We start from the raw sequence: 23338 nt of genomic DNA, 5'->3' as shown, positions 1-23338 counted from the left end.
AATATATTTCCTACATCTTAAATTTCCCTTTAGCCTAGACTTAGCGTCAAATGGAGGCCAGCAGAAATCTGTGTCAGCTTTATTTATTTATTTTATTTTTGGATTTATACCGCCGCTCCCAGCAAGCTGGCTCTCAACTGTTATATCCAGTATAAAACTATATACACATCCTTATCCATGGTTCCTCCTCTTTGTATTTGTGAAAGCTGGCCGCACCCTGATTGGCCCTGCCCCTGCGGCTCCTGTTCTGCCTCACCGAGTGCTCACCCCTCGCCTCACAGACGTGCCTGGCTGCTGGAGTCATCGCTTCTGCAAGTCTCCACTGCTCCACCTGCGCACTTGCTGGGCTCCAGGTAAGCAGCTGCGCCGGCAGGGGGGGGAGGGCGGGGGGAGATCCTTTCCTTGGGGCCGGGCAAGTGCTTCTGCCGCCTCGCACAAGCGGTGAGAGCACTTGCCGGGCCCCATGGAATCGGCCATGGCAGCGGGGGGGGGGGGTCCCTTTCCTAGGGCCCGCCAAGCACTCTCACTGCCTTGCCAGGCCCCAGGGACGCAGACATGCCCCCGCTGGCCCGTGGGGCCCTGGGGGGGCTTTGAAAGCCCATTCTTAGGAACGGGTTTTGCAGCTAGTTAATAATAAGTTAAAACAATCCCCAACAGTAAATAAGACGACAGTGCCCAATAACGGAAGTATACCCTAACCCTAACCTTCCACTCTCCTGCCAAGATTTCAGAGTCTGCCAAGACAATTTATTAAAGCTGCTCTTCTTACCTCCTCTTTCCAAGTACTTTCTACTGTGGCTCTGTTCACCCCAAACTCTGCACTGCCCAAGGCTGGAGGAAACACATCCTTATCTAAGATGTTCTCAAAGGCAGAAATCTGAAAACCAAACAAGGAAAAAATGGGCAGAACAGACAAGCTTTCTTAGTTCCCAAGAGCTGCTGGAAATGTTTAAAGTGTCCCTTGCTAATGAAGAGGAGTAAAATTAATATATGATACTGAATTATAGTTTCTCATCTCAAAACATATCTAGCACTGCCCAGAAAGCTCTTCTGCTACACCAGGGTCTCGACTGTCCAGAACTGCTCTGCTTCCCATTAGAGCCCAGCTTAGCTGTGTGATGGCAATATTCGGTCTCATTCAACTGCAGACTCACCTCAACATCATTTGGCTCACGGTCCAAGTGGTCTGATACTTGCCATTCATTCATGGGACTGCTGCCTTCAGAAGCCTTTGAGAAGACAAAAAGCACACATGAGAGCAGCCCTGTACACACCCCTAGTCTTGTCAGTGATCTGTACAATCTTTGTACAGGCCATTCTCAAAAAACAAGTCAAGTGTTGTACAATGGGTAGGGTGAATATTATTACTTGAAACAACCAGGTCAGGCCCACAGGGATTTTAGAGATCTGGAAGGTGACACTGCCTTTCCAGAAAAGTTGGATGAGGACCGTCTACTGAACAAGCAATTCTAATAGGACCAGAAAAGTAGCTCAGGTTGGAGAATAAATTACAACTTCACCTTTGAAATATGCCATCTTAGCTTCTCTGGAAGAAATGCTTAAACTTTGCAAGCTGATAGGACTCAGGCATACTTCTGCCTGGCAATAGGAAATCATAGTCACAACTTGAAGCGAGCAAACTATCTTTATGCGCTAGAATTCCCAGGTCATGAAGGTAGCCCAGCTGGCATTCTTCCATCTGTGCTGCTAGAACCCTACCCGTCCCCGGAACACTCGGCCACAGATTAGACTTCTGTAACTTGCTCTACCCTTATCCTTGACATGGAAATTACACTGGTACCGAATGCAGCAGCTCGGGTCCTCACTAAGTCATCTTGGAGGTCCCATGCTCAGCCACTGCTAAGAGAGCTACATTGGTTGCCAGTTTGCTTCCAAATCAAGTTCAAGGTATTGGTCCTTACCTTTAGGACTATATATGGCCTGGGTCCTGCCTACCTGCAGGACTGCTGATCTCCTTATGCCAGCTGAGCAGTGTGGTTCACCCATCCGCTGTTAGGATTAAGTGGTTGCAAGCCATTAAAGCCCTCTGCTAGTAGCCTTGCCTGGCATAGTTGGTAAAATGCCTGGCAGGCTACCCTCATGACATGCACCTCCATAGAAAGGGAGGCATCAAGGATCACCCGCAAATTCCTGGCACAGAGTGCAATGTTAAGTTGCAACCCAGCCAGGTCAGGTAAATGTGCTTCCTGATCTGCTTCCTTTCTCCCTAGTCATAGGACCTTCGTCTTGGAGGGAATGAGTTTCAGACGATTCTGCTCAAGCCACTCAGGTATGGCTTCCAAACATCTGGTGCAACCCAGGCAGCCATCCATGAGGAAATAGAGCTGGATGTCATCTGCATATTGACGACAGCCCAGCCCAAAGCTTCACACCAATTGAGCCAGAGGGCGCATAAAGTTGTTAAAGAGTGCAGGGGAGAGCACTAACCCTTGTGGGACTCCACAAGGGAGCTGAAAGGGGCAGGACAGCTCATCCCCCACTGAAAGCCTCAGTGTCTGGATCTGCAGGAAGGAGAGCAGCCACTGAAGGGCTGTCCCATGTATCCCCATCCTAGCAAGGCAGTGGTCCAAGAGGTTGTGGTTGACCACATCAAACATGGCCGACAGATAACAAGGAAGCCGAACCGCCTCTATCAAGCTGGTGTCGAAGGTCATCCATCAGAGCGACCGACACCATCTCCACCCCATGGCCAGGATAGAAGCCTGATTGGTAGAAGAAGAAGAGTTGGTTCTTATATGCCACTTTTCTCTACCTGATGGGAGTCTCAAAGCGGCTTACAGTTGCCTTCCCTTTCCTCTCCCCACAACAGACACCCTGTGAGGTGGGTGAGGCTGAGAGAGTCCTGATATTACTGCTCAGTCAGAACAGCTTTATCAGTGCCTTGGCGAGCCCAAGGTCACCCAGCTGTTTAGGGGGGGGGGTGCAGAATCAAACCCAGCTTGCCAGATTAGAAGTCCGCACTCCTAACCAAACTAGTATGGGTTGAGTGCCAAAGTTTCGTCCAAGAATGCTACAAGCTGGTCTGCGATGGCCCTTTCAATCACCTTACCCAGAAATACAAGACATGAGACTGGGTGGTAGCTGGCTGGGTCCCATGTTTAGTAAGGGATGAACCACCACTCCCTCAGCACCTCAGGGAACTCCCCAGTAGACAGGAAGAGATTGATAATATCCCTGAATGGGCCTCCTATCCAATGGCCTCCCCATTTGAGAAGCCAAGATGGGCAGGGATCTAGGGAGACAAGTGAGATTTAGAACAATTATTAATTTAGCCAAATATGGTTCCTTTGTCAGAGGAGTAGCTTTGAGAAGAAAACAGATGCTTTCTATTATAAAGTACCAATTTGCTTACCAGATAAGGAACACATACCTCATTGTCCAAACTAGTGCCAAGGGCACTAATATCCACATACAGGTTCTTGAGAATTCCAATTGTCCCACGGGGATACTAGACATGCAAGAATAAAGAGAGCAGGAAGTATGTCCCCTCTGAGCCACAGGATCACTCCCAAGTCATTCTTTGTGTGATGAAGAATACAAAGTGGCATTTGATCCACTTCCAACTGTCTAGTGATCCCTGGCTCCAAAGAAGCACATCTGACCTCAACCAGGTCCACATCCTTCTCTGTCCTGGCCCCCCCTGGTGGAATGAGCTCCCAGAAGTGGTCAGGGCCATGCTCGAGCCAGCACAGTTTTTCCAGGCCTGTAAAATGGAGCTCTTCCACCAGGCATTTGGTTTAGGTCGACCAAACCAACACCATTTACTGGGCACCCCAGAACCCCTCCATTGACCTGAATCCTGAACCAACCAACCTCTGGGGTCACATGTATATGTTTAATGTTACTACCACCAGTTATGGAATGTTAGGAAGCCCTTGTTAAATATTACTTTTGTTTATGTGACGACTACTGAATTACACTGTACTTATCCTTATGTTTCTCTTTGTTCTATGTAAACTGCCCTGAGCCACAGAGGAGGGGGAGTCTATAAATATAATTAATTGACTGATTAAATGTTTCTTGATCATACAGGGCTATCCAGATTCCTCAACATGGGTTAGCTATTATACAGCTGTGATTCTCATAGATTGGACTCCCTGGCTATGGTAGCACTACTCCCACATTGTACATTGGCTGGGGGGTATTCCAGACCCCAAGTTCAACAACCCTAAAGCACCAAATATCAGGGGCATGTTCTATGGTACCAGTCACCAAAAAGAGACCCAAGAACAGTGCTGGTTGAACTCCACTTTCAGGCTTCTCATTCCAGTGCTGATCCTTGCTGGAACCAGAAGCACTTGAATTCAGTGTTCCTGTTGCCCATGCAGGGGGAGAGCATGGCCACTAACACTGAAAGCAGCTCAGAGGTTCAGGACAAACAATGCAGTCATCATCCACAGTACAGGTCACTCACTGGAACAACAAGATTGGTTTTGTTCAATAGTTGACAGAAGTGGACTGAAATGGCTCCCAATTAATCTGTGCCACTCAGGAAGTCTTGAACTTCAAAGTATCCTCTTGCCAGAAAAAAACATTCCATGCTTGGGATTGAGCATTTTCTTGGCAGAAGTGCCCCACAGACCCAAATAGACTCAAGATTCCCCAGGACAATTAAAAAACCCCATGGAATCAAGGTATAAAATTCAGAAATTCAGAGATCATCCTAGAAAGATAACTCATCAAGGAACAACATGCACAAAGTTAGCCTCAGAAAGTGATGGTAAGTCTTCTCTGAAGAACCTCCACAGAAAATATGAGGACACACACCAGACAAACTGCCAAAGCTGGAGAAAGGCCCTAGGAAATGTGCATGAACTTACACATAGTTCAATTTACTTTGCGAAAGTTACAAATGTATCTTTTGAGGATGTGTTCAGAATGTGGACACTTGCCACCTTGTGAAATGGAAATGAGTGCCCACTCCTACAGATCTCCAAAGAAGAAGAAGAAGAAGAAGAAGAAGAGTTGGTACTTATATGCCGCTTTTCCCTACCCGAAGGAGGCTCAAAGCGGCTTACACTCGCCTTCCCATTCCTCTCCCCACAACAGGCACCCTGTGGGGTGGGTGAGGCTGAGAGAGCACTGATATCACTGCTCGGTCAGAACAGTTTTATCAGTGCTGTGGCGAGCCCAAGGTCACCCAGCTGGCTGCATGTGGGGGAGAGCAGAATCGAACCTGGCATGCCAGATTAAAAGTCCGCACTCCTAACCACTACACCAAACTGGCTCTCACTTGGGTGAGTCATTCACCTTCTGGCTCACCAGACAAGATGAGTCCTTTGGCTGTGGACTAACCAGGTGAAACTTCAGACCAGGTGAAACTTACACAGCCCATTTTCATCATTGAGCACTACTGCACCTGCTAGCTACCTCATTGCTGCCTTCTTCCTTTTCTGCCTCATCCAAGGTCATCTGCTTCAAGGATGCTGCTTCTTCAATTGATCCAAAGAAATCATTCTTGCAACTGGCAGACTTAAGTGTCTGGAAGGGCTACAGAAGGCAAACAATGTTTAGGAGGTATATTAAGATGACAGCAATATGAAAAAGAGACAGAAAGCCAGTGAAATCATCTTAATATGGAAAATTACAGCGACATGTTCTGAATCCTGGAGATGCTTACCACTGCAATTATTGGTTCCTGTGGCCTGGGTTCCCCTGAGCTTCTGCCACTGGAATTTAGCAAGTCATGGACTGCACTGGAAGGAGTTTCTGCAAAGCCATGTAAAGGAGCCAGGATCCCAAGGGGAGTGTGGACAGGAATGATTACAGATCCTGGAGACTGAGGACAGACAGATACAAAACTCAGGTATTGAAACAGCTGCTTGTTGCATGTTTCTGGGACAGACCATGAAGGCACCAGCCCTCATCCCACATTTGTTCCAGCTAACTGGGATCCAGACATATACTCCCCTTAAACACTGAGGTTTTGTTCAGGTGTCACGTCTAACAATAGCCATACCAGTCATAGATTTCTTTGTTCTGTGGTGAAAAGCATGTTTTTGAAAGCATGTAATAACTGACAACTTTATCCTATAGATGGGCACTTAAGATGCCTCCTGGCAGTGGATTATGTATGCATGACATGAAGGGAAACCATAAAAATGAATTAATCTCTTTCGTAATACTGGGCAGAGACTTGATAGACATCTGATGGAGAGGCTGATTCTGTGAAGGCTCAAGGGGGTGGCAGGTTACAGTGGATGAGTGATAGGGTTGTGAGTGTCCTGCATTGTTCAGAGGGTTGGACTAGATGACCCACGAGGCCCCTTCTGACTCTATTATTCTATGATTCTATATTCAAATGGCCCTTTTGAAGTGGTTGTTCCAAGGCCCTATCATCAGGTCGGGATGATCCATCAACACATGGGAAGCTCTTTCAACAAAGACTGCAGTGCAACACAATGCCAGCTGTGTTAAAGGGCCTCCCAGCACACATAGCAGAGGCTGTATCCATTGAGCTGGAGCTTGCAAAGAAGCTCCCTTTTTGCAAGGGACTGAAAGCATTGAGGAGGCAAATGCCACAAAAGGCATAAACAGTCACAGGACCAACAAGGCCTGTCCTTTTCCAACTCCTGCAGCAGACTTGGGGCTACAAGTCCTGGCCAGCTGAAAGCATTTCATCTCTGAGAGATCTAAACACCAATTCAAAGCAATGCATCTGTACTTGGATGAAAATTATTTCAAGACATATGTGCAAAATTCACACTGTGGTCTGAACTGAAACTTGTGTTCTGAAGCATTTTCTTTTTATATTACCATGCAAACATTTTTGTGTCTGCAATAAAAAGAGTATTAATAATATTTGCCACAACATCAATGCCAGCGCAGAACGAGGTAACTACCTATTTAACTTTCAGGTCTTTCAACTGATTCCTTCCTCTAAAATATACCACTGAAAAGGAGAGAAGAAAATCGGATAATAAGAACTGAGGAGTAAAGAGAGCACCTCGATGCTTAGCACAGACTCAATCTGCATTTATCTACTGACAATCCCAAATCAGAAAGGCCCCAATGAGGCTCATAGGGGTGACTACTCTCACGAAAAACACACCATTACATTAAGAAAGACAGGATGAAATTTGAAACAACTCTTCTTGTGCTGTAACTTGTCAGAGCTTTTACCACTGAAAGGACATGAGAAGCCCACCAATTTCTGTGCCTTGTTCAACACAAAAGACCAATGGCATGCTTACAGCCACAAGAAGCCTTTAAGTAGGAGATACAGCCCCAGCACCTCTGTTGAAGTTCATTCAAAGAAAGCTTATGCAACAGGCCCAAGAAAGCTTATGCAGAAAGCTTATGAGAGCCAGTCTGGTGTAGCGGTTAGGAGTGCGGACTTCTAATCTGGCATGGCAGGTTCGATTCTGCGCTCCCCCACATGCAGCCAGCTGGGTGACCTTGGGCTCACCATGGCACTGATAAAACTGTTCTGACCGAGCAGTGATATCAGCGCTCTCTCAGCCTCACCCACCCCACAGGGTATCTGTTGTGGGGAGAGGAATGGGAAGGTGACTGTATGCCGCTTCGAGCCTCCTTCGGGTAGGGAAAAGCGGCATATAAGAACCAACTCTTCTTCTTCTAACACGCTGTTACTTCCTGCAGAGACTTAATATACCTTTCAAGAACACTATAGGGCAGTGATCCCCAAACCTTTTTTCGGCTGGGGACCAGCAGGGCAACTGCCCCACCCGCGCATCATGCATGCGCGGCCGCACCTGCGCACCTGCGCCATGCGTGGCCGGAATCGCGCATGCGCTGCACTTTTGCGCGATTTTTGACTGCCCATGGCGCATGCGCGATGCGTGGCGCGGCCCTGATTCCCTCTCCCCCCTCCCGCAGTAAGAAGCTTCCCAGGCCGCGGGGGGGGGGCAGGGAGAGGGAACCGCGGCCCGGCGGCATGGACCACAGGTTGGGGACCACTGCTTTAGGCAACTTAGGCTATAGCCATCACAAGAAATTATAAAGCAACTGGTTCAACTATCAACGTGAACTGCTTGGGATGGCAAATGCATAACCAATCCACAGAACCAATTCCTGAGGTTATTTTCTTTTAGAGACATAGTCACAGAATTTGTTACCTAAAGATTTGAGTAGCAAAAATAGAAAGCAGTGGTTCTACATCATCCCCTGCCATGATTCAGTCTCCTGTACTGGTAACACAATTAATTCTGTAGTATACTGATGTGAAAGCAGCAGACTCAAAGACCTAACCTCTGGGGATTAATAAAGAAACAAATAATAAATCACATATTCTTGTCTTTACCACATGCTAATTAATTAGCACAACTTCTTTCACCTGTCATTGGTACTGGCTTGCAATATGAAATGCTGGGGAAAAGTGACTAAACTTCAGAACCCCCACTCCCAAGGCCTTTTCCAATTTCAATTTCATCCATGGGAAGACTGGTGATTTTAGGGATTACTGAAAAATAAAAAAGCTCTATGAATTTTTTTCTCTCTTGAAGTAAGTGAAATATAAAAGACATCACATTCATTCAGATTGTTTATTGTGAGGAGTTCCAGAGTGTGAGGAGTTCCAGAGTGACTAAAAATCAATTGTTCTTTTTTTTAAAGTTTTTTTGAGGAAAAATCCATCAAAAGATAGATTTCTATTTAAGATCCATTATAGCTCGAAAGGTATTCATTATGAAATAATTGTTAATTTTTCATTATACAGTAAGTGTATATTAATATATTTTAATATTTTTGTAAACTAATTCCATTAGTTCACTAATTACAGCCCCAACATTATGCCATCACAGGGGTTTCTGTAAGATTATTTTGGGTAGTTTTTTCTGTCTAGAAGATACTATCACAGATAATTGGTTTTGCAGTTCTCAAAACTGTGAATGTGTGTCTACAGAGATAACATGACTCCTCTTAACAGCAAAACATTTTTAACTAAACATAAATGCGTTAACTAAACATAGCGTTGAGACACTTGAGAAAGAGACCACAATCCTATAGTTCCTCTGCAAATGTATGTACAGAAACAACCCTTTATAGGGGTTCCAGCTGGTTCTGTTTATTTTTCAGTTTCCTGAAGAGCATTTTGGGGAAGACTAAAAAAAAATAAAGCATATCTCCTCCCTGTGGAATAAATGAAATCCCTTCTAAAATAATAACTCAAAATATAAATCATTCAATCCTTCTCTCAAACAGGCACACACAAAGCTCCTATTTGTATATATACAAGAGGCAAGGTGAAAGGTTCCATTCTATTATGACAATATGGAAACAAACAACAACTTTGCCTTAGTATTCCAAAGCACTGAGTGGGGCCTCCCAAACGATACTGAACTGGGAAGGGTAGCAAACACAACAGAAGATAGAATTAGGATCTTGATAGGTTCAAGAACTGGGCTCAAATGAATAAATGAAATTAAATAGGGACAAATGTAAAGTTCTGCATTTAGGTAGGAAAAACCATATACAGCAATATAGGATGAAGGAGACTTGACTTGGCAGTAGTATGTGCAAAAAGGATCTATGAGTCTCAGTAGACCATACATCGAACATGATTCAGCAGTGTGACTTGGTGGTTAAAAAGAGAGGAATCCATGAGGCCTTTCTTTAATTTTTTCTGATATAAAAACTGGGAAATTTGAGGGAATATTGAAAAAAACTTCTATGAATTATTTTCTCTTTCAGAATAGAATGCTTTTGAAGATGATGTTTTTTGCATTCAAAATACATAGTATGGAAGTGTTTATGCAGGACTCTACAGCATTCTATGCATGCTGTAGACATAAGACATCTTATTTTCAAATACACATTTATTGTTCAATTGTGAATAATTTATTTAACAGTATACAAGTTTTATAATAATACATTTAAAAGTTTAGCGTTGCAATTCTGTAAAATGTAACTCTATATCCAAATATTCCTGTAATACCATGGTTACTAAATGAAACTTTTTGTTCATTTTTTTTAAAATCTGAACCTTCTTTCAACTTGTTTTTCCTCCCATCTCTCTGGTGGTAAAAACAAAGATATATCCCACCACCACTGCTGTTATATTTTTTCTTTACTTTATGTATAACTTTATTCAAGTTTTCCTTTTCTCCTCTCCACCCTCTGCTTCTGTAAGAAAATAAAAAAGGAGGGGAAATAGGGAAGATACCTGCACTGAGGCTGCACAGAAGGCAGCGATTTGCATCTCCCTCTCCCTCCATTCCCCCTACCTCCCCGGCACTGGATATATTTGAAATGTTACTTTTAAAGATATTGATTCCATTTATTTCCTAAATAGCACAATAACATATGCTAATATATAAATTCTGCATTTGGGATGGTTAAAGCAGTAAACCAAGTGTTTCATTTTGATGGAGACGTGCCACACATATTTCAATTTTCTCTAACATTTATGGATTTTCTTCAACAAAATCCCCAGCCCCCTGCTTCAAAATGTATAGAAGCTTCTGGAAATATTAATGCAGATAGCAGGCTGAGAATGCTGCTGACTGCCGGCCTCCCATGTGAGTTTCTGGCAGATTAGGGCCAAGGACCACATACACCCTGATTCTTTTAGCCACGATAATGGAAGAAGAGGGGGGGATGCTAGAATAACCAGCATGCAAAGAGAATCGGGACAAAGGATTTTAGGGGATTAAAGAGTATGTTAGAGATGTTCTACAGAAAGGGAAATTATATAAGTGTTGGGTACTTACTTATGGCAAAATCATCTACTGACAAAGGGCCTGCAACAGCATGTGTTTGGGTTACAAAATCACTACAACTTGTTGAGCAACATGTCAATTATTAACAATAATAATTATTTTATTTATATAATTTGTGGCTCTACACTAGCCTTTCTCAACTTTTTGACCATTGAAAAACCTATGAAACATTCTTCAGGCTTCAAGAAACCCCAGAAGTGGCACAATTGTGCAGAATATGGATGGGAAACATAGCTGTGTACATTCCTACCTGGCCCCCCTTCAGGCCTGTCATTGGTCTTGGGGGTTGACATGACCATATATTGTCATATTATTCCATAAATGTTATATTTAAAATATATATAACAAATTAATTCCCATCCATTCAGGAAACCATTCCAAGGCCATCAAGAAACCTCAGGGTTTCACAAACCCTTGGTTGAGAAATCCTGCCCATACACTGGCTGCTAACACAAACTCATGATTCATCTTTGCTTTTTGCCCCATGTCTTAAACCTTCAGAAGGATTACTGAAATGTTTCAGTGCCACAGGATAATCAGAGTCATTCTAAGATTAACGTATATATTTATACGCTTCACAGGTGCCATCTTCCTCTACTTTGCAATATCCTCACAGTCACAATCTTGGATCTTTCATGTATCAGGCAAAGGTCCTTCCAGTGCATCTAAATCTAGATTGTAAAGAATCCTAGAGACCCAGGTTCCAGTCCCTGGCAATCTGGGTGATGTACCCCTAACCTTTACTGGGTGGTCCTGAGCCTATCACTGTCTCTCAATCTTATATAGGATTATGTTACTGTGAATACACAGGGGCAGGGTTCGTTCTATGAGTCAGAAAAACGAAGGGACAATCAGAAAATAAATCTATGCTGCCTACCTCTTTACTGTCTCCATCTGGTGAATGCTCAGGGTTGCCGTCATCCTCTGTCCACTTCCTGCTCTGGACTGAATTGGCTTCTGTATGCCTATTTTGAAATATGAACACCTGACGCTCACCCGGATTCTGCAGTCCCTCCCTCTCAAATGTTGCAGTAGTTTGCCTTGGCCTTCCATCTGCTTCCTTGGGCTCTTCCTGAGCAATATGAAGTGCCAAATTTATGCAACTGTTTGACTGCTCTAGACCTGGTTTTCTCGTGCATTCTTGCTGTTGGTTCAGGGGTCCAGACACAGCTTGCTCAGCTCCTCTGGATCGTTTCCTCATACAAAACACAAGCTGACAGAACTTCTGCTCCACAGAGGAGCACTCTGACTTCTCCAGAGAGTTTAGAGGCTGTGCACCAAGAGATTCCAGAAAAGGTTTCTTAGTTGAAGTCTGTTGATCTATCTGATTATCAGATTCATGTGAGCTCTGTAGGTCCCAGGAGAAGTTGTCCACTTCTCCCAAGATCTGGGAATCCAAGTGGTCTGCCAAACTGCTCATCATGCTGCTGCCACCACCACTGCCACAGCTGGGCCCCACACCACTAACTTTTTCAACTTTGGGCTGAACTGGAAGATCTGCAGCGATCTGCAGAGCACAGGCATCCTCACCAATGTGATTCTGCTTCCCAAGTTCAGTAAAAACTGCAGTCACTTGAGAAATCTCCACGGGGAAGTTATGGCTTTGAGCCCAGTCACCAGGCATTTCACACTTAGCCTGCCATGCACTGTCTCTTACACTCTTATCACCTGAGCTGCTGTGCTTGCTGAACTGAGTGATCTGAATCTGGTCCTGCTTGGGAAGTATTCTCTCCCTTGGGTTCTCTACCATTCTGCTGAGAAGCCTCTGTCCACTCTGTGTAGAACGAATGTCATCTTGTCCATCTATGGTCTCAAGATTGGATTTTTGGCTAACAGATTTGCGGGAAGAAGCAATGGGGGAAAATACTTCATTTCCTAAGGCATGAAAGAAGGCTCCATCGCTCACCATCCAGCTGCCAGATTCCTTTGTCCTTTGTCCAGTCAAGGAATCAGCAGCTCCTTCCACCTGACTGCACCCTTGGTCTTTGCCTAGATTCTCGCCCTTGAGAAAAAGGTTTCGGTTCTCAGAAGGACCTGGTTCTAGCACAGTTTTAGCGCTCTCTACAATTTGAAAGGAATTTGTGGGTGTTTGGAAAATGTGCTTTGTGACATTGATATTATCTAGATCCTCAGGTTCAGCATCTGAAAAGAGAAGCGCTGTAGGATCGCTCCTTTCTGCAACCAGAACTTCATGTGGCTGGTAGCCAGTGTTCAGTATGTTACAAGATGAAGTTCTTCCAAGTATCTTTTCCACATCTGCAAGCATCTGGTGAGTCTTGTTTGACTTTGCTTTCTGAAGAGGCTGCAGTTTACTTGGGGAGAGGACAGAGAACAGCTGGGGCCGGTCAGCTGAGTCTAGAAGCATCCCTGAAGCCTTTGCCTTTCGGTTTCTCAAGGAGACTTCACTTCTCACAATCATGCTAGCCTGCTCTAGGTCAGGGCTCACACTCCCAGACAACAAGACAGGGGGCGAAATTCTATAAAAGGATGTTGAAGGAAGGATCCCCGGCTCAGACTGGACCTCCTAATCAGACAAATACCATCAGGTAACATTTAAATTACACATGTACAAATTCAAGTGAAACAGATATCAATCACATGCGAACTAGGAAGATGTGCCTGCCTGTACTGGTGCTTGCAACAGCATGATCCTGGAGTTCTTGCATCCCCAGCCCTCAACCTAAACTCACAAAATGATTAGTTGGTTATAAGAATATAAGAGTACTAGATCAGTGCAGTCATCATCTAGTCCAGCATTGTGTTCCCAAAGACAGTCAGTGAAATGCCACAGGAAAAATCCACAAGCAGGGCCCACAGACAATCCTCAACATCTAACTGCTGTCCCCCCCAGGATCCCGTTCAGTCACCTTCCCACCCTCTGGAATAATTCTGGAACATACCTCTCCATGGAGATATTTGCGACTATTTGGGTTGGTGACCATTTACAAAAGGTTCCAAGGCAAAAGCAACCTGCTCTCAAAATGGACCAGCCATAATATGGAAAAGAATGACTGAAAAAAGCCACACTCTGGAAGGGGTAATTCCATCCTGTTCTGGCCTCAGATGGTAACAACTGCTGGTCAAGACAAAGATTTGGGAAGCTGGATTTCTGTTCTGGCTCTGTAAGCAGAAAGGAATAGCTTCTGAATTAGACAAGCACTTCAGATCATAAGAGCTTCACATGGAAAGCAAAAAGTGGGCATTCCAACTACACAAAATGAATGTTAGGTTAAGAAAGGCCAATAACAATGGGGAAAAAGCAGATGTAAGAAAGCTACACTTCCCCCATTGCTAGTGGCAGTCTGCAAAGCAACCTAAATACTCACAACTGGATGTTTCAACAAGTCTCTTTCTTTTTTTTCTTTTTTTTCCTTCTTTTTCTTCTTGTAGTCTTTCTTCTTGAAGCCTCCTCCTTGTCCCAGAAGCTTCTCCCTCTCCTGGACCACAAGCTGCTGGTAATGTTCATCGCATGGGTGGTCCCATGTTGACTGACCATTGGCAAAATTAAAATAATAGATGTCACCAGTGATGTCTTGACTGTCAAAAAACAAGAGACAATAAGAAATAAGACACTGAAAGAGCAGCACACCAATTCCTCCCACACATAGGTATGAAGAAGAAGAATTGGTTCTTATATGCCGCTTTTGTCTCCCCAAAGGAGGCTCAAAGCGTCTTACCCTCACCCTCCCTTTCCTCTCTCCACAACAGACACCCTGTGAGATGGGTGAGGCTGAGAGAGCCCTGATATCACTGTTCAGTCAGAACAGCTTTATCAGTGCCGTGGAGAGCCCAAGGTCACCCAGCTGGCTGCATGTGGGGGAGTGCAGAATCGAACCCGGCATGCCAGATTAGAAGTCCACACTCCTAACCACTACACAAAACTGGCTCTCCAGTTGGATCCTCTTTGGATCCAGTTGGATCCTCCAGTATGGATCCTCTTGGAAAGCTGTGCCCAAGTCCAATATGCAGGGCTTGGAACATTATCTTATTATGGAAAAAACAGAAAAATGGCTCAGGACCCACTTTGATTTGTCACACCTATTAGAAATGTATGCCACTGAGAGGCAGACATGTGACTTGATTTATTTGGAGGAGTAACAAGACAATGACAGTGTGCAAAAGGGTTGTGTATCAAAAAGAAGAGATTTCAAGCCTCAGATTATCCAACTTTCTGACCAGATTTTGAATCAGAAAAATCCGGTGACCATCTTCCTTTTCTGACAGCTGCTGGAGCATCTACTCCAGGGGTAGTCAGACTGGAGCCCTCCAGCGTTCGCTGGCAGGGGCTCATGGAAATTGTAGTCCATGGACATCTGGGGGGCCGCAGTTTGACTACCCCTGATCTACTCACATCTGCCAGATCCATGACACCTTTACAGTTACGTAGCCTCATGGGTAGGGCTGGGAGGGCATCTGCTACCAATGCAAGAGCGGTCCAATTTAAAAGGTCAGGAAGTTCTGGCAAAGCCACCAAGCCCCACATCGCTGGTTTCAGTCAGAGCAGGAAATGCTGGCCTCAGATGACCCCTACGTGCAAAGGGCTCTGGTGTCAGCCGCCTCCTAGTTCTGCCCCGGCATCCGCTTTGAGCCTCAGCAAGACAGGCGGGTGAGAAGCACAGGCAGGAGAGCCATGCCAGAGTTCGGCCCCACGAGAGGGAAGACGGGACGGAAGCCACCGGGCTCTCACCCACCAAGGCTTCCATTCGGCCGGCAGAGGCGCCACGATGCCTTCCCGCGCCAGCCACATCAGCTCCGGCTCGTGGGCCGGGTCGATCCCGATCACTCGCGCGAACTCCGCAATTTCTGCAACCGGACAGAGACAAGAGGCGGTCGTGAGCGGGGAACGCGGGGAGGACCTCAAGCGGATACAGCCCCCCCCCCCGCCCCACGGCACAGGGAGGCAGGTTAGGTGGGCGCCGAGGCCCCGGCCACCCCGCCCACCTTGCTCGCTGGGGATGTAGGTCTCGTCATAGTCTTCCTCCAAGATGAGCTGGTCCCCAATACGGAGAGCGGGCCCAGCCATGGCCGCTCGGCCGCGACTACCGGCGGCGGCGGCGGCGATACTCGCGCAGGCAGGCAGGCAGCGACCGACCGGCCGCCTCCGCCTTGCGCGCGCGGCAGTACTGCCAAGCGGACGGCTGGCGCTCCTGCCACCCTCAGGACCAGCAACCTCCGCGCCCCTGTTTGGTAACAAAGACCCCTTTCCCCAGTTTGGTGTGCTGGTTAAGGCTTCCGCCCTTCAGCAAGGGACAGAAGCGGTGAGTGGAGCCCAGGTAGGCCCTGCGTCGCCGGTGGGCCCCAACGGCCTCTGGCTTGGCGGTTGCCCCGGAGACACTTCCGGCCGCCTTGGCCACGCTTCCGGGCGACCGACGCGGAGGCGGCCTAGAGCGGCTCTTCCTTCCGGCGCCGGTCTCTCCTTGATCCCCCGACCGATAGTGTGGGTGAGTAGTAGCTGTGCTCGTCGCCTCTCCCGGTGAGACTTTTCAGGTCTCTCGCAGCCTTTGAAGGCGCCGGGACGACGATTCAAAAGGACGAGCAAAACATGCGGGCTTGTACATCCGCATCGATGTTGCTCGCCATCTTTGTCTTGAGCCTATGGGGTTAGAATCATAGAATCACAGAATCATAGAATCATAGAGTTGGAAGGGGTCATACAGGCCATCTAGTCCAACCACCTGCTCAACGCAGGATCAGCCCAAAGCATCCTAAAGCGTCCAAGAAAAGTGCGTATCCAAGCTTTGCTTGAAGACTGCCAGTGAGGGGGAGCTCATCACTTCCTTAGACAGCCTATTCCACTGCTGAACTACTCTGACTGTGAAATTTTTTGTACTTGTAGTTTAAACCCATTACTGCGTGTCCTTTCCTCTGCAGCCAACTGGAACAGCATCCTGCCCTCCTCCAAATGACAACCTTTCAAATACTTAAAGAGGGCTATCATGTCCCCTCTCAACCTCCTTTTCTCCAGGCTGAACATTCCCAAGTCCCTCAACCTATCTTCATCCTCGTCGCTCTTCTCTGTACCCTTTCAATTTTATCTACGTCCTTGAAGTGAGGCCTCCAGAACTGCACACAGTACTCCAGGTATGGTCTAGTGGCGTATACTATGACTATGACATCTTGTGATTTTGATGTGCATCCATTTCATAATGGGAAACGTGATGTAAACCCTCCTACTGACTGATTAATGGATTCCTGACCTGGCTAGCTAACTCTCATAAGATCTCCGAAGTAAAACAGGGTTGATCCTGGCTAGTATTGGGATATAAAACTTCCAGGGAATACCAGGGCCGTGACATGGAGGCCGGCAATGGCAAACCACCTCTGAACATCTAAAAGGTCTCCATATAATTTATTTTAACTGAAACATGATGTGAAAAACAAATGGGTGGCCTTGAGAGGAAATAGAGTGTGATTTGGTGTTTCTACTGTTCCAGGGATACGAGAAAAAGTTGAGAGAAATTTTTGAAGAAGCCACATTTTTAAAATCAACAAAAGAGGCACAGAGTGAGAAAAAAATAAACTTCAGCCGCAGGAATTTGAATCTCTGGAAAACTGCAATAAGGTACAGAAAATGGAAAGAGTTGTTTTGCCAGTGACTCATTATATGTCTAAGTGGAGTCCTTTACTGAGTACATGTGTGAAGCAGCAGTTAGGGAATTGGATTAGGAACCAGGAGATCGAGGTTCAGATCTCTCCTTTATCATAGAAGCCCACTGGCTGACTGTAGACTGTTGCTTATTCTTTATGCCAGTGTACTTCACAACGTTATTGTGAGCATAAGATGGAGGATGAGGATGGAATGGGCATACGAGCTGCATTGGGCCCCAGTGAGTGGGATAAGCAGGACAAATAATCATTTATTTAAATAACAACCAGGCAGAGGTGGGAGATGTATTAAGAGATGCCTATGAATGCCATCTAAGTGTTGAGAGCACTGTGAAATTCACTGTGTGATTATTGCAAAGAGCCTGAGAACTGCCCAGTAATTAGAGCAGATCTCAGAAATGACTTTCTAAGGAAAAGCAACCTCTTGCTACTCCGCTTGAGTGCTTAGTACCTACTGAACCTTTGTACTTCCCTTCCTTCTAGGAATATAGGCAACTTTCCAAAGATGCACAGAAATTGAAAGACCTATTAACTCAGCATGGAGTTGCGTATGAAGCAGTCCTGAGTAAGTGTCACAAAGTTCTTTCCCACTTGCTGACAGCTCAAAGATGGTGAATTAGGAGTTGCTGTCACAGAATTCAGTCGGACTTTTAAAAGCAAATAGCAGGGCTTTTTGTTTTGTCTTTGATCAGAAGATCTGGGTCTATCCTTGGCAGTCAAGAACTGGTGCTCCCTTGGGGGCTGGGGGGGGGAGGAATTGCCTGGAACTTACTGCAGTCATGTCAGGCTCGTTATTTCTTTGCGTGGGAGCAGCGTGAGGATAAAAGCTGTCGCTTTTAGGCTGCAACAAGATTTCTCAGGCTTTCTCCCCATAGGTTTCCTAAAGACTGTCTTTCAGGGGCTCCAGCAACTGGGGCAGAGAGAATTAACATATTGATTTTTAAAAATTTATTACTAGATTTATACCCCGCCCTTCCTGACATGTTGGCTTGTGAATCTTCTTGCTTTTTTAAGGCGGAGGTATTGCCTTCATGAAATTGCTCTGCATTTAACACAGCTTTTCCATCATTAAATACTGTGGTGCTCATCTTTGAAGTTTTCACAGGCCTCACTGAATGTGTAGATCCATGCAAAATGTAGTGTGTGAATTCCATGTGCAACTACAGTTAACCACTCTCGATTTTTCAGTTGGAGACAGTGATCATATACGTGCCATTCCAAAAAGGGCAACCGAAATGCCAGCTCTTACAACTGTACCCAAGACTGAGATGGAGAAACACAGAGATACAGGGCTCTGGAATGACTCCCCCTGAAGGAATTAACCTGGCTGATCTACTCAGCAATGGATCTTTCATGACAACTAAGTTCATCTTGTCTGAACCTGTAGACCAGGCTATCTCAACAGGCTTCCACCAACTGAGTGGGAGTAAATGTTTTTTTTTAATTGTTGAATGATATGACCATATATGGTTATGCTGACCTGATCTCCTCCTCCCAAAACGGCCAATGATAGGTCTGGAAGGGGTGGAAAGGGGTGGGGTCCCAGTCATAAAAATCGTTGCTGGCTGAGGCTTGTCACATGAGGTAGCGACTGGAGTCCAGAGGGGTAAGTACTCTCATTTTAACTGCAGCAGCAAGAGGTGATGGAGCAGAGGATGCCTGCCCAGTGGAGTAGGTCATTGGGCTTTTTCTGGCTTTGAGGGAGGAGGTGATATCACACCCTATAGGAGTGTCACTTTTGGAGACATGTGACTTCCATTGGTGTGGCAGGGTGCAGAGGCCTGCTGCTGATGCTACTTCCAGGGTTTCTCAAAACCTGAAGAATGTTTCAGGGGTTTCTCAAGGGTAAAGAAGTTGAGAAAGGCTGCTCTAGACCTTGTCTGAGCCTATATTCCTAGTAGGCCTGCATTTGATGTAGTCCTCTGGTGTGAAGGTGGGCAGGCCTCCACTCCACCTCCCACCCCCTGAATTTCTGCCTGGAGAATGGTGGATTGCTGTGGATGCATGTTGTGTAACAAACAGCTCTGCAAGAGAACAGGCTGATGCAGTGTCTGGGCAAAAGGGGAAACTGCAAAATTATGGTTTGTCTTAACAAGCTGCCTTCTGGCCTCACTTCTCCTCCAGTAGGACCCCTAGTTGTGACGCAATAGCCCTTATGATCTCACCTGCCTTTTGCACCAGAACATGCAGCGATTTTCAAATCTTACGGGGATGAAGTAAAAATACTTTGAAGATTGCTGCCTAGGAAGATACTGATTCTGCAAGGAAGTCCATTCTAAATGGGACACCACATGTGTCTGCAGTATTTTTAATAAAAGGCAATTAATAAGTGGATCATTTTGGGGGGAGTTATGTCCGCCCATGACAGACCTGGGCACGTGTCTTTGCAGGAATTTGTTGCTATCAGATGGATCTCTATACAATGTCTTGCTTTGGGTGAGAGAGAGAGAGGCAATGTCTTCTTACTTTTTGACTATTGCCTTCTTAGAGGCCTGAGATGTTGCTGTTGCTGGATTCCACAAGCCTGGTTGGTTCTATGAAACATCAGAGTTTGCTGTATCTTTAGCAGACCGATGCAGAGTGAGGAGAAATAATTTATAAAAGACATACAATGAGTTTCAAAAGATGTAAACCCCACACTTCAGTAGTTGAATATATATAAGCAGAATTGTGACATATGCTGCTCCTAGAGGCTGTCATTCCCGTCCTGAGGCATTCCCAGGGTCTGTCGTGTTGCTCTGGGGATGGTCCTTCTAGTGGCAGAACAGTTATTCTGCTTGTAGACTGAGGTGTCCTTATTACAGGACACAAACAGGCTTCTCTTAGTCCCTACCATATTTTCATTGCAACTTTTCTCTAATGTGTTTCAGTGGAGCCCATGAAAGGCAATGGGCACTCCTAGTCGCTACTATATCCTTTGGGCTTTCAAGCATCTTCTGTTGTTCTCAGTTAGCCATTTGTGCCATATGTTCTAGAACATACCCATTACAGAAAAAGGTTTTAGAATCTGTTGATCAGATTGTTGTTTTGTGTTTTGGGGAAACCAGTAAAATTGGCTGTCCCACAGAGCATTCTGCTGAAAATAATTTTGGCAATGTTAGGTCTTAACTTTCAAATGTTGTGTGATAAAAGAATGAGCCAAACATTTTTACTGAACATTGTATATATGAAGTTCTAACCTGGATTCTGACCCTCCCCCCTTTTCTCACAGGAGAGTACTCTTCAGAGTCACAGGAGATTACTCTTCAGAACTCCCTGGTGCCCTTCCCAACCCTCTTGGCCTTCCTTGGTACCAGATCCCCACTCCAGAACCATGCCAAGCTGCCCTCTCCCCCAAGGGGCTGCAGAATCCAGCCCCACCTCACAGGCTCAAGGGTTGCCCCACACAGAGTGGCCAAGGGGCAGCCAAGGCCACAAGGGCCCGTCTCCCTCTGCCCACCCATACCTTGACCCTCTGAAGTGGGGGGGGGGGGAAATCCTTTTCAAAGGCCAGTCCATAGCTTTGGTCCACGTGGGCTGCTGACAAGGTAATGCTGACAAGGTATAGCCTTCTCAACATTGGATGGCATGGGGACTACACTCTGTCCAAGTACAGGAATTCTGCTGACAGAAAGGGGCAAGGGGGCAGCAAGGACATTGGTTCAAGGGCTGCGGTTGAGAAATGGAGCCTCCAGCTGTGGCGGCAGTCCACCTTTGGGTCAAAGCTCCTGCCTTACCCGGGCAGTACCAGCAAGCAGATGCAGCCCACTGGAGGGATGCAGGGCATTCTGAACATACTCAGCTGGGAGGCACTCCACAGGCACAGCTCCGGTGGCCAGGGCAGTGAAGGGGTCGATATTCCCAATTGGGAAAGGTTGAACCTCATGAGTCTCTAGCAAGGTGAGCAGGCTACGCGGGTTAGGTTACATGTGTGGGGAGGACCCTCCCCTGCCAGCAGTTAGGGCTGCCCCTAGTGCCTTAGTTTTATTAGGGTCACAGACCAGCACAAGATTATGCAAAACATCCATTAAAACTAGGAATTAGAACATCTTAAAACATAATAATACAAAAAATTTTTACATTAAACATTTGTATTCCACTGTTCCTGAATGTAGCGACATAAAGTTACCACATCTGTTTGCGGTAGATCACTAGCATTATATAAGGTTTGTATCCTTTAGTTCCTCTGTGGAGATCGGGTTGAAATGTAGATGTCACAGTCCACCATCCAATTTCCCCCTCTGATCAACTTTTAAAAATCACCTTGAAGTCAGAGTTATTTAGGAAGTGCACATGTTCCGTCTCCATGGACCTGTTTGCAATGGGTTGGGGTTCAGGAGTCTTGGAACTAAAACAGGCCCTTAAACACAAGGTCTGTTTTACGGGGATATTTGGGAATTCCTGTTTGGGAATTTATTACCACAGTTTGGGATATAGGGGGTTCTCACATTTAGCGTCTGAGTGTATCTCTGAGTGAACCCTGCACTCTAACCTTTTGTTGGGGTTTATTCCCCCCCCCCATCCCCATATCTGTTTCTTGTTGCCCTGTTGGTTTCCTTCTTAATCTCTTCCTCACTTGCTGGACTCCTGTGTTCCTTAGTTTTTGCTCTATTCCTGCTCTTGGAGAGTACGTTCTCAGTGGGTCAGGCTTAGCAAGAAGGTCTCAGCGGGAGTCATTTTCATGTCTCTGCTTCCTCTGAGACCATTGAGTTCTTTCTCTCTGCCCATTTGCCCTTACAATGCCTCCATTTCTCACTGGCCTCTTTGCAGGCAGGATGGGCTGCAGTGCAAAGCTCCCAGAATCCTCCTCTCAGACAATAAGGAAAAGCTGTGACTTTGCTTGTCCCCCACGGGGAAGGGGAGGCAGCTCTCTGCCTGGGCTAGCAAAAGGGAGCCACTGATGCTGGGAACTCTCTGTGACCCACAGAAGCCAGCACATTCCTCCCTCCTGGGCCATGCAAGTGTCCCTGCCAGGCCTGGCCTTCTGGAACTGGGGTGGGGGAGACTCCTTGGGGTTCATGGCAAATGCCTGCCGGCCCCAGGCAGAGACTCCTCATTGGCCGAGAGCAGGAGACTCCTCATTGGCTGAGAGCAGAAGACAGGTGGGAAAGGGGAGGGGCCAAAGGGAGGCAGGGCCCCCTCCCTCCCTCTTCCCGCCAATTTTACCTCGGGAGAAGCCTCTGAGGGGAGCCTGATAGACGCACCCCCACCCCCATTTCCTCTCGGTTCGCTCCTCTGAGTGAAACCTGCTTTCCAGTCTCTCCATTAGGGAATGCATGACCCCTATTGGGGAGGGAGGGGGGGTCTGTATTCTCTCAGAATTAACCTATGAGGGAAGCTTTGTTTCTATGTGTTCTGTTGGGGTATATAGGCCTCCCCCATTTCCTCTCAGAATGAATCTCTGAGTGAAGCCCCCCCCTTTACTATTCATATGGGGGAATAGATGGCTGCTCCTTTGGGGTATCTGGGCCCCCATTTCCTCTCAGAATTAATCTCTGAGAGAAGCCCCCCCCCTCTTCTATCCATATTGGGGGATACATTGCTGCTCATTTGGGATATATAGGTCCTCATTTCCTCTCAGAAATAATCTCTGAGAGAAGCCCCCACTCTTCTATCCATATTGGGGATTAGATTGCTACTTATTTGGGGTATCTGGGCCCCATTTCCTCTTAGAATTAATCTCTGAGAGAAGACCCCCCCTTTCTATCCATATTGGTGATTAGATTGCTGCTTATTTGGGGTATCTGGGCTCCATTTCCTCTTAGAATTAATCTCTGAGAGAAGACCCCCCCCTTTCTATCCATATTGGGGATTAGATTGCTACTTATTTGGGGTATCTGGGCCCCATTTCCTCTTAGAATTAATCTCTGAGAGAAGACCCCCCCTTTCTATCCATATTGGTGATTAGATTGCTGCTTATTTGGGGTATCTGGGCTCCATTTCCTCTTAGAATTAATCTCTGAGAGAAGACCCCCCCCCCCTTTCTATCCATATTGGGGATTAGATTGCTACTTATTTGGGGTATCTGGGCCCCATTTCCTCTTAGAATTAAT

General features: G+C 46.2%; 1 protein-coding gene and 1 long non-coding RNA gene across 11 annotated transcripts in view; one reads left to right on the top strand and one right to left on the bottom strand.

Moving 5' to 3' along the window:
• CEP164 (centrosomal protein 164) overlaps window positions 1–16018 on the bottom strand; it is a 60518-nt gene extending 44500 nt beyond the window's left edge. For 3 of the 9 annotated variants that reach the window (XM_077306940.1, XM_077306942.1, XM_077306944.1), the window contains exons 1-9: window positions 15642–16013; window positions 15392–15503; window positions 14027–14237; window positions 11578–13224; window positions 5642–5800; window positions 5392–5511; window positions 3392–3469; window positions 1155–1229; window positions 770–877 (exon numbers count right to left, since the gene is read on the bottom strand). In XM_077306940.1, coding sequence (XP_077163055.1) covers window positions 770–877; window positions 1155–1229; window positions 3392–3469; window positions 5392–5511; window positions 5642–5800; window positions 11578–13224; window positions 14027–14237; window positions 15392–15503; window positions 15642–15723 — 2592 coding nt within the window. In that variant the 5' untranslated portion in view covers window positions 15724–16013. The other 6 variants (XM_077306946.1, XM_077306943.1, XM_077306947.1 and 3 more) reach the window with 6 other exon arrangements.
• Window positions 16019–16076: 58 nt separating this feature from the next.
• On the top strand, window positions 16077–18750 carry LOC143822157 (uncharacterized). Of its 2 annotated transcripts, none has more exons than XR_013226062.1 (5): window positions 16077–16141; window positions 16572–16781; window positions 17135–17262; window positions 17790–17871; window positions 18495–18750. It is a non-coding gene; the product is annotated as an uncharacterized LOC143822157 (long non-coding RNA). The 2 variants fall into 2 exon arrangements; XR_013226063.1 differs by lacking the exon at window positions 16077–16141 and adding an exon at window positions 16160–16423.
• The last annotated feature ends 4588 nt before the right edge of the window (window positions 18751–23338 follow it).

Source organism: Paroedura picta, chromosome 12 (genome assembly GCF_049243985.1).
Source record: "Paroedura picta isolate Pp20150507F chromosome 12, Ppicta_v3.0, whole genome shotgun sequence".
Lineage (NCBI taxonomy): Eukaryota > Metazoa > Chordata > Lepidosauria > Squamata > Gekkonidae > Paroedura > Paroedura picta.
Note: the sequence above shows the minus strand (reverse complement) of the source record. Positions and strands in the feature narration are given on the sequence as shown.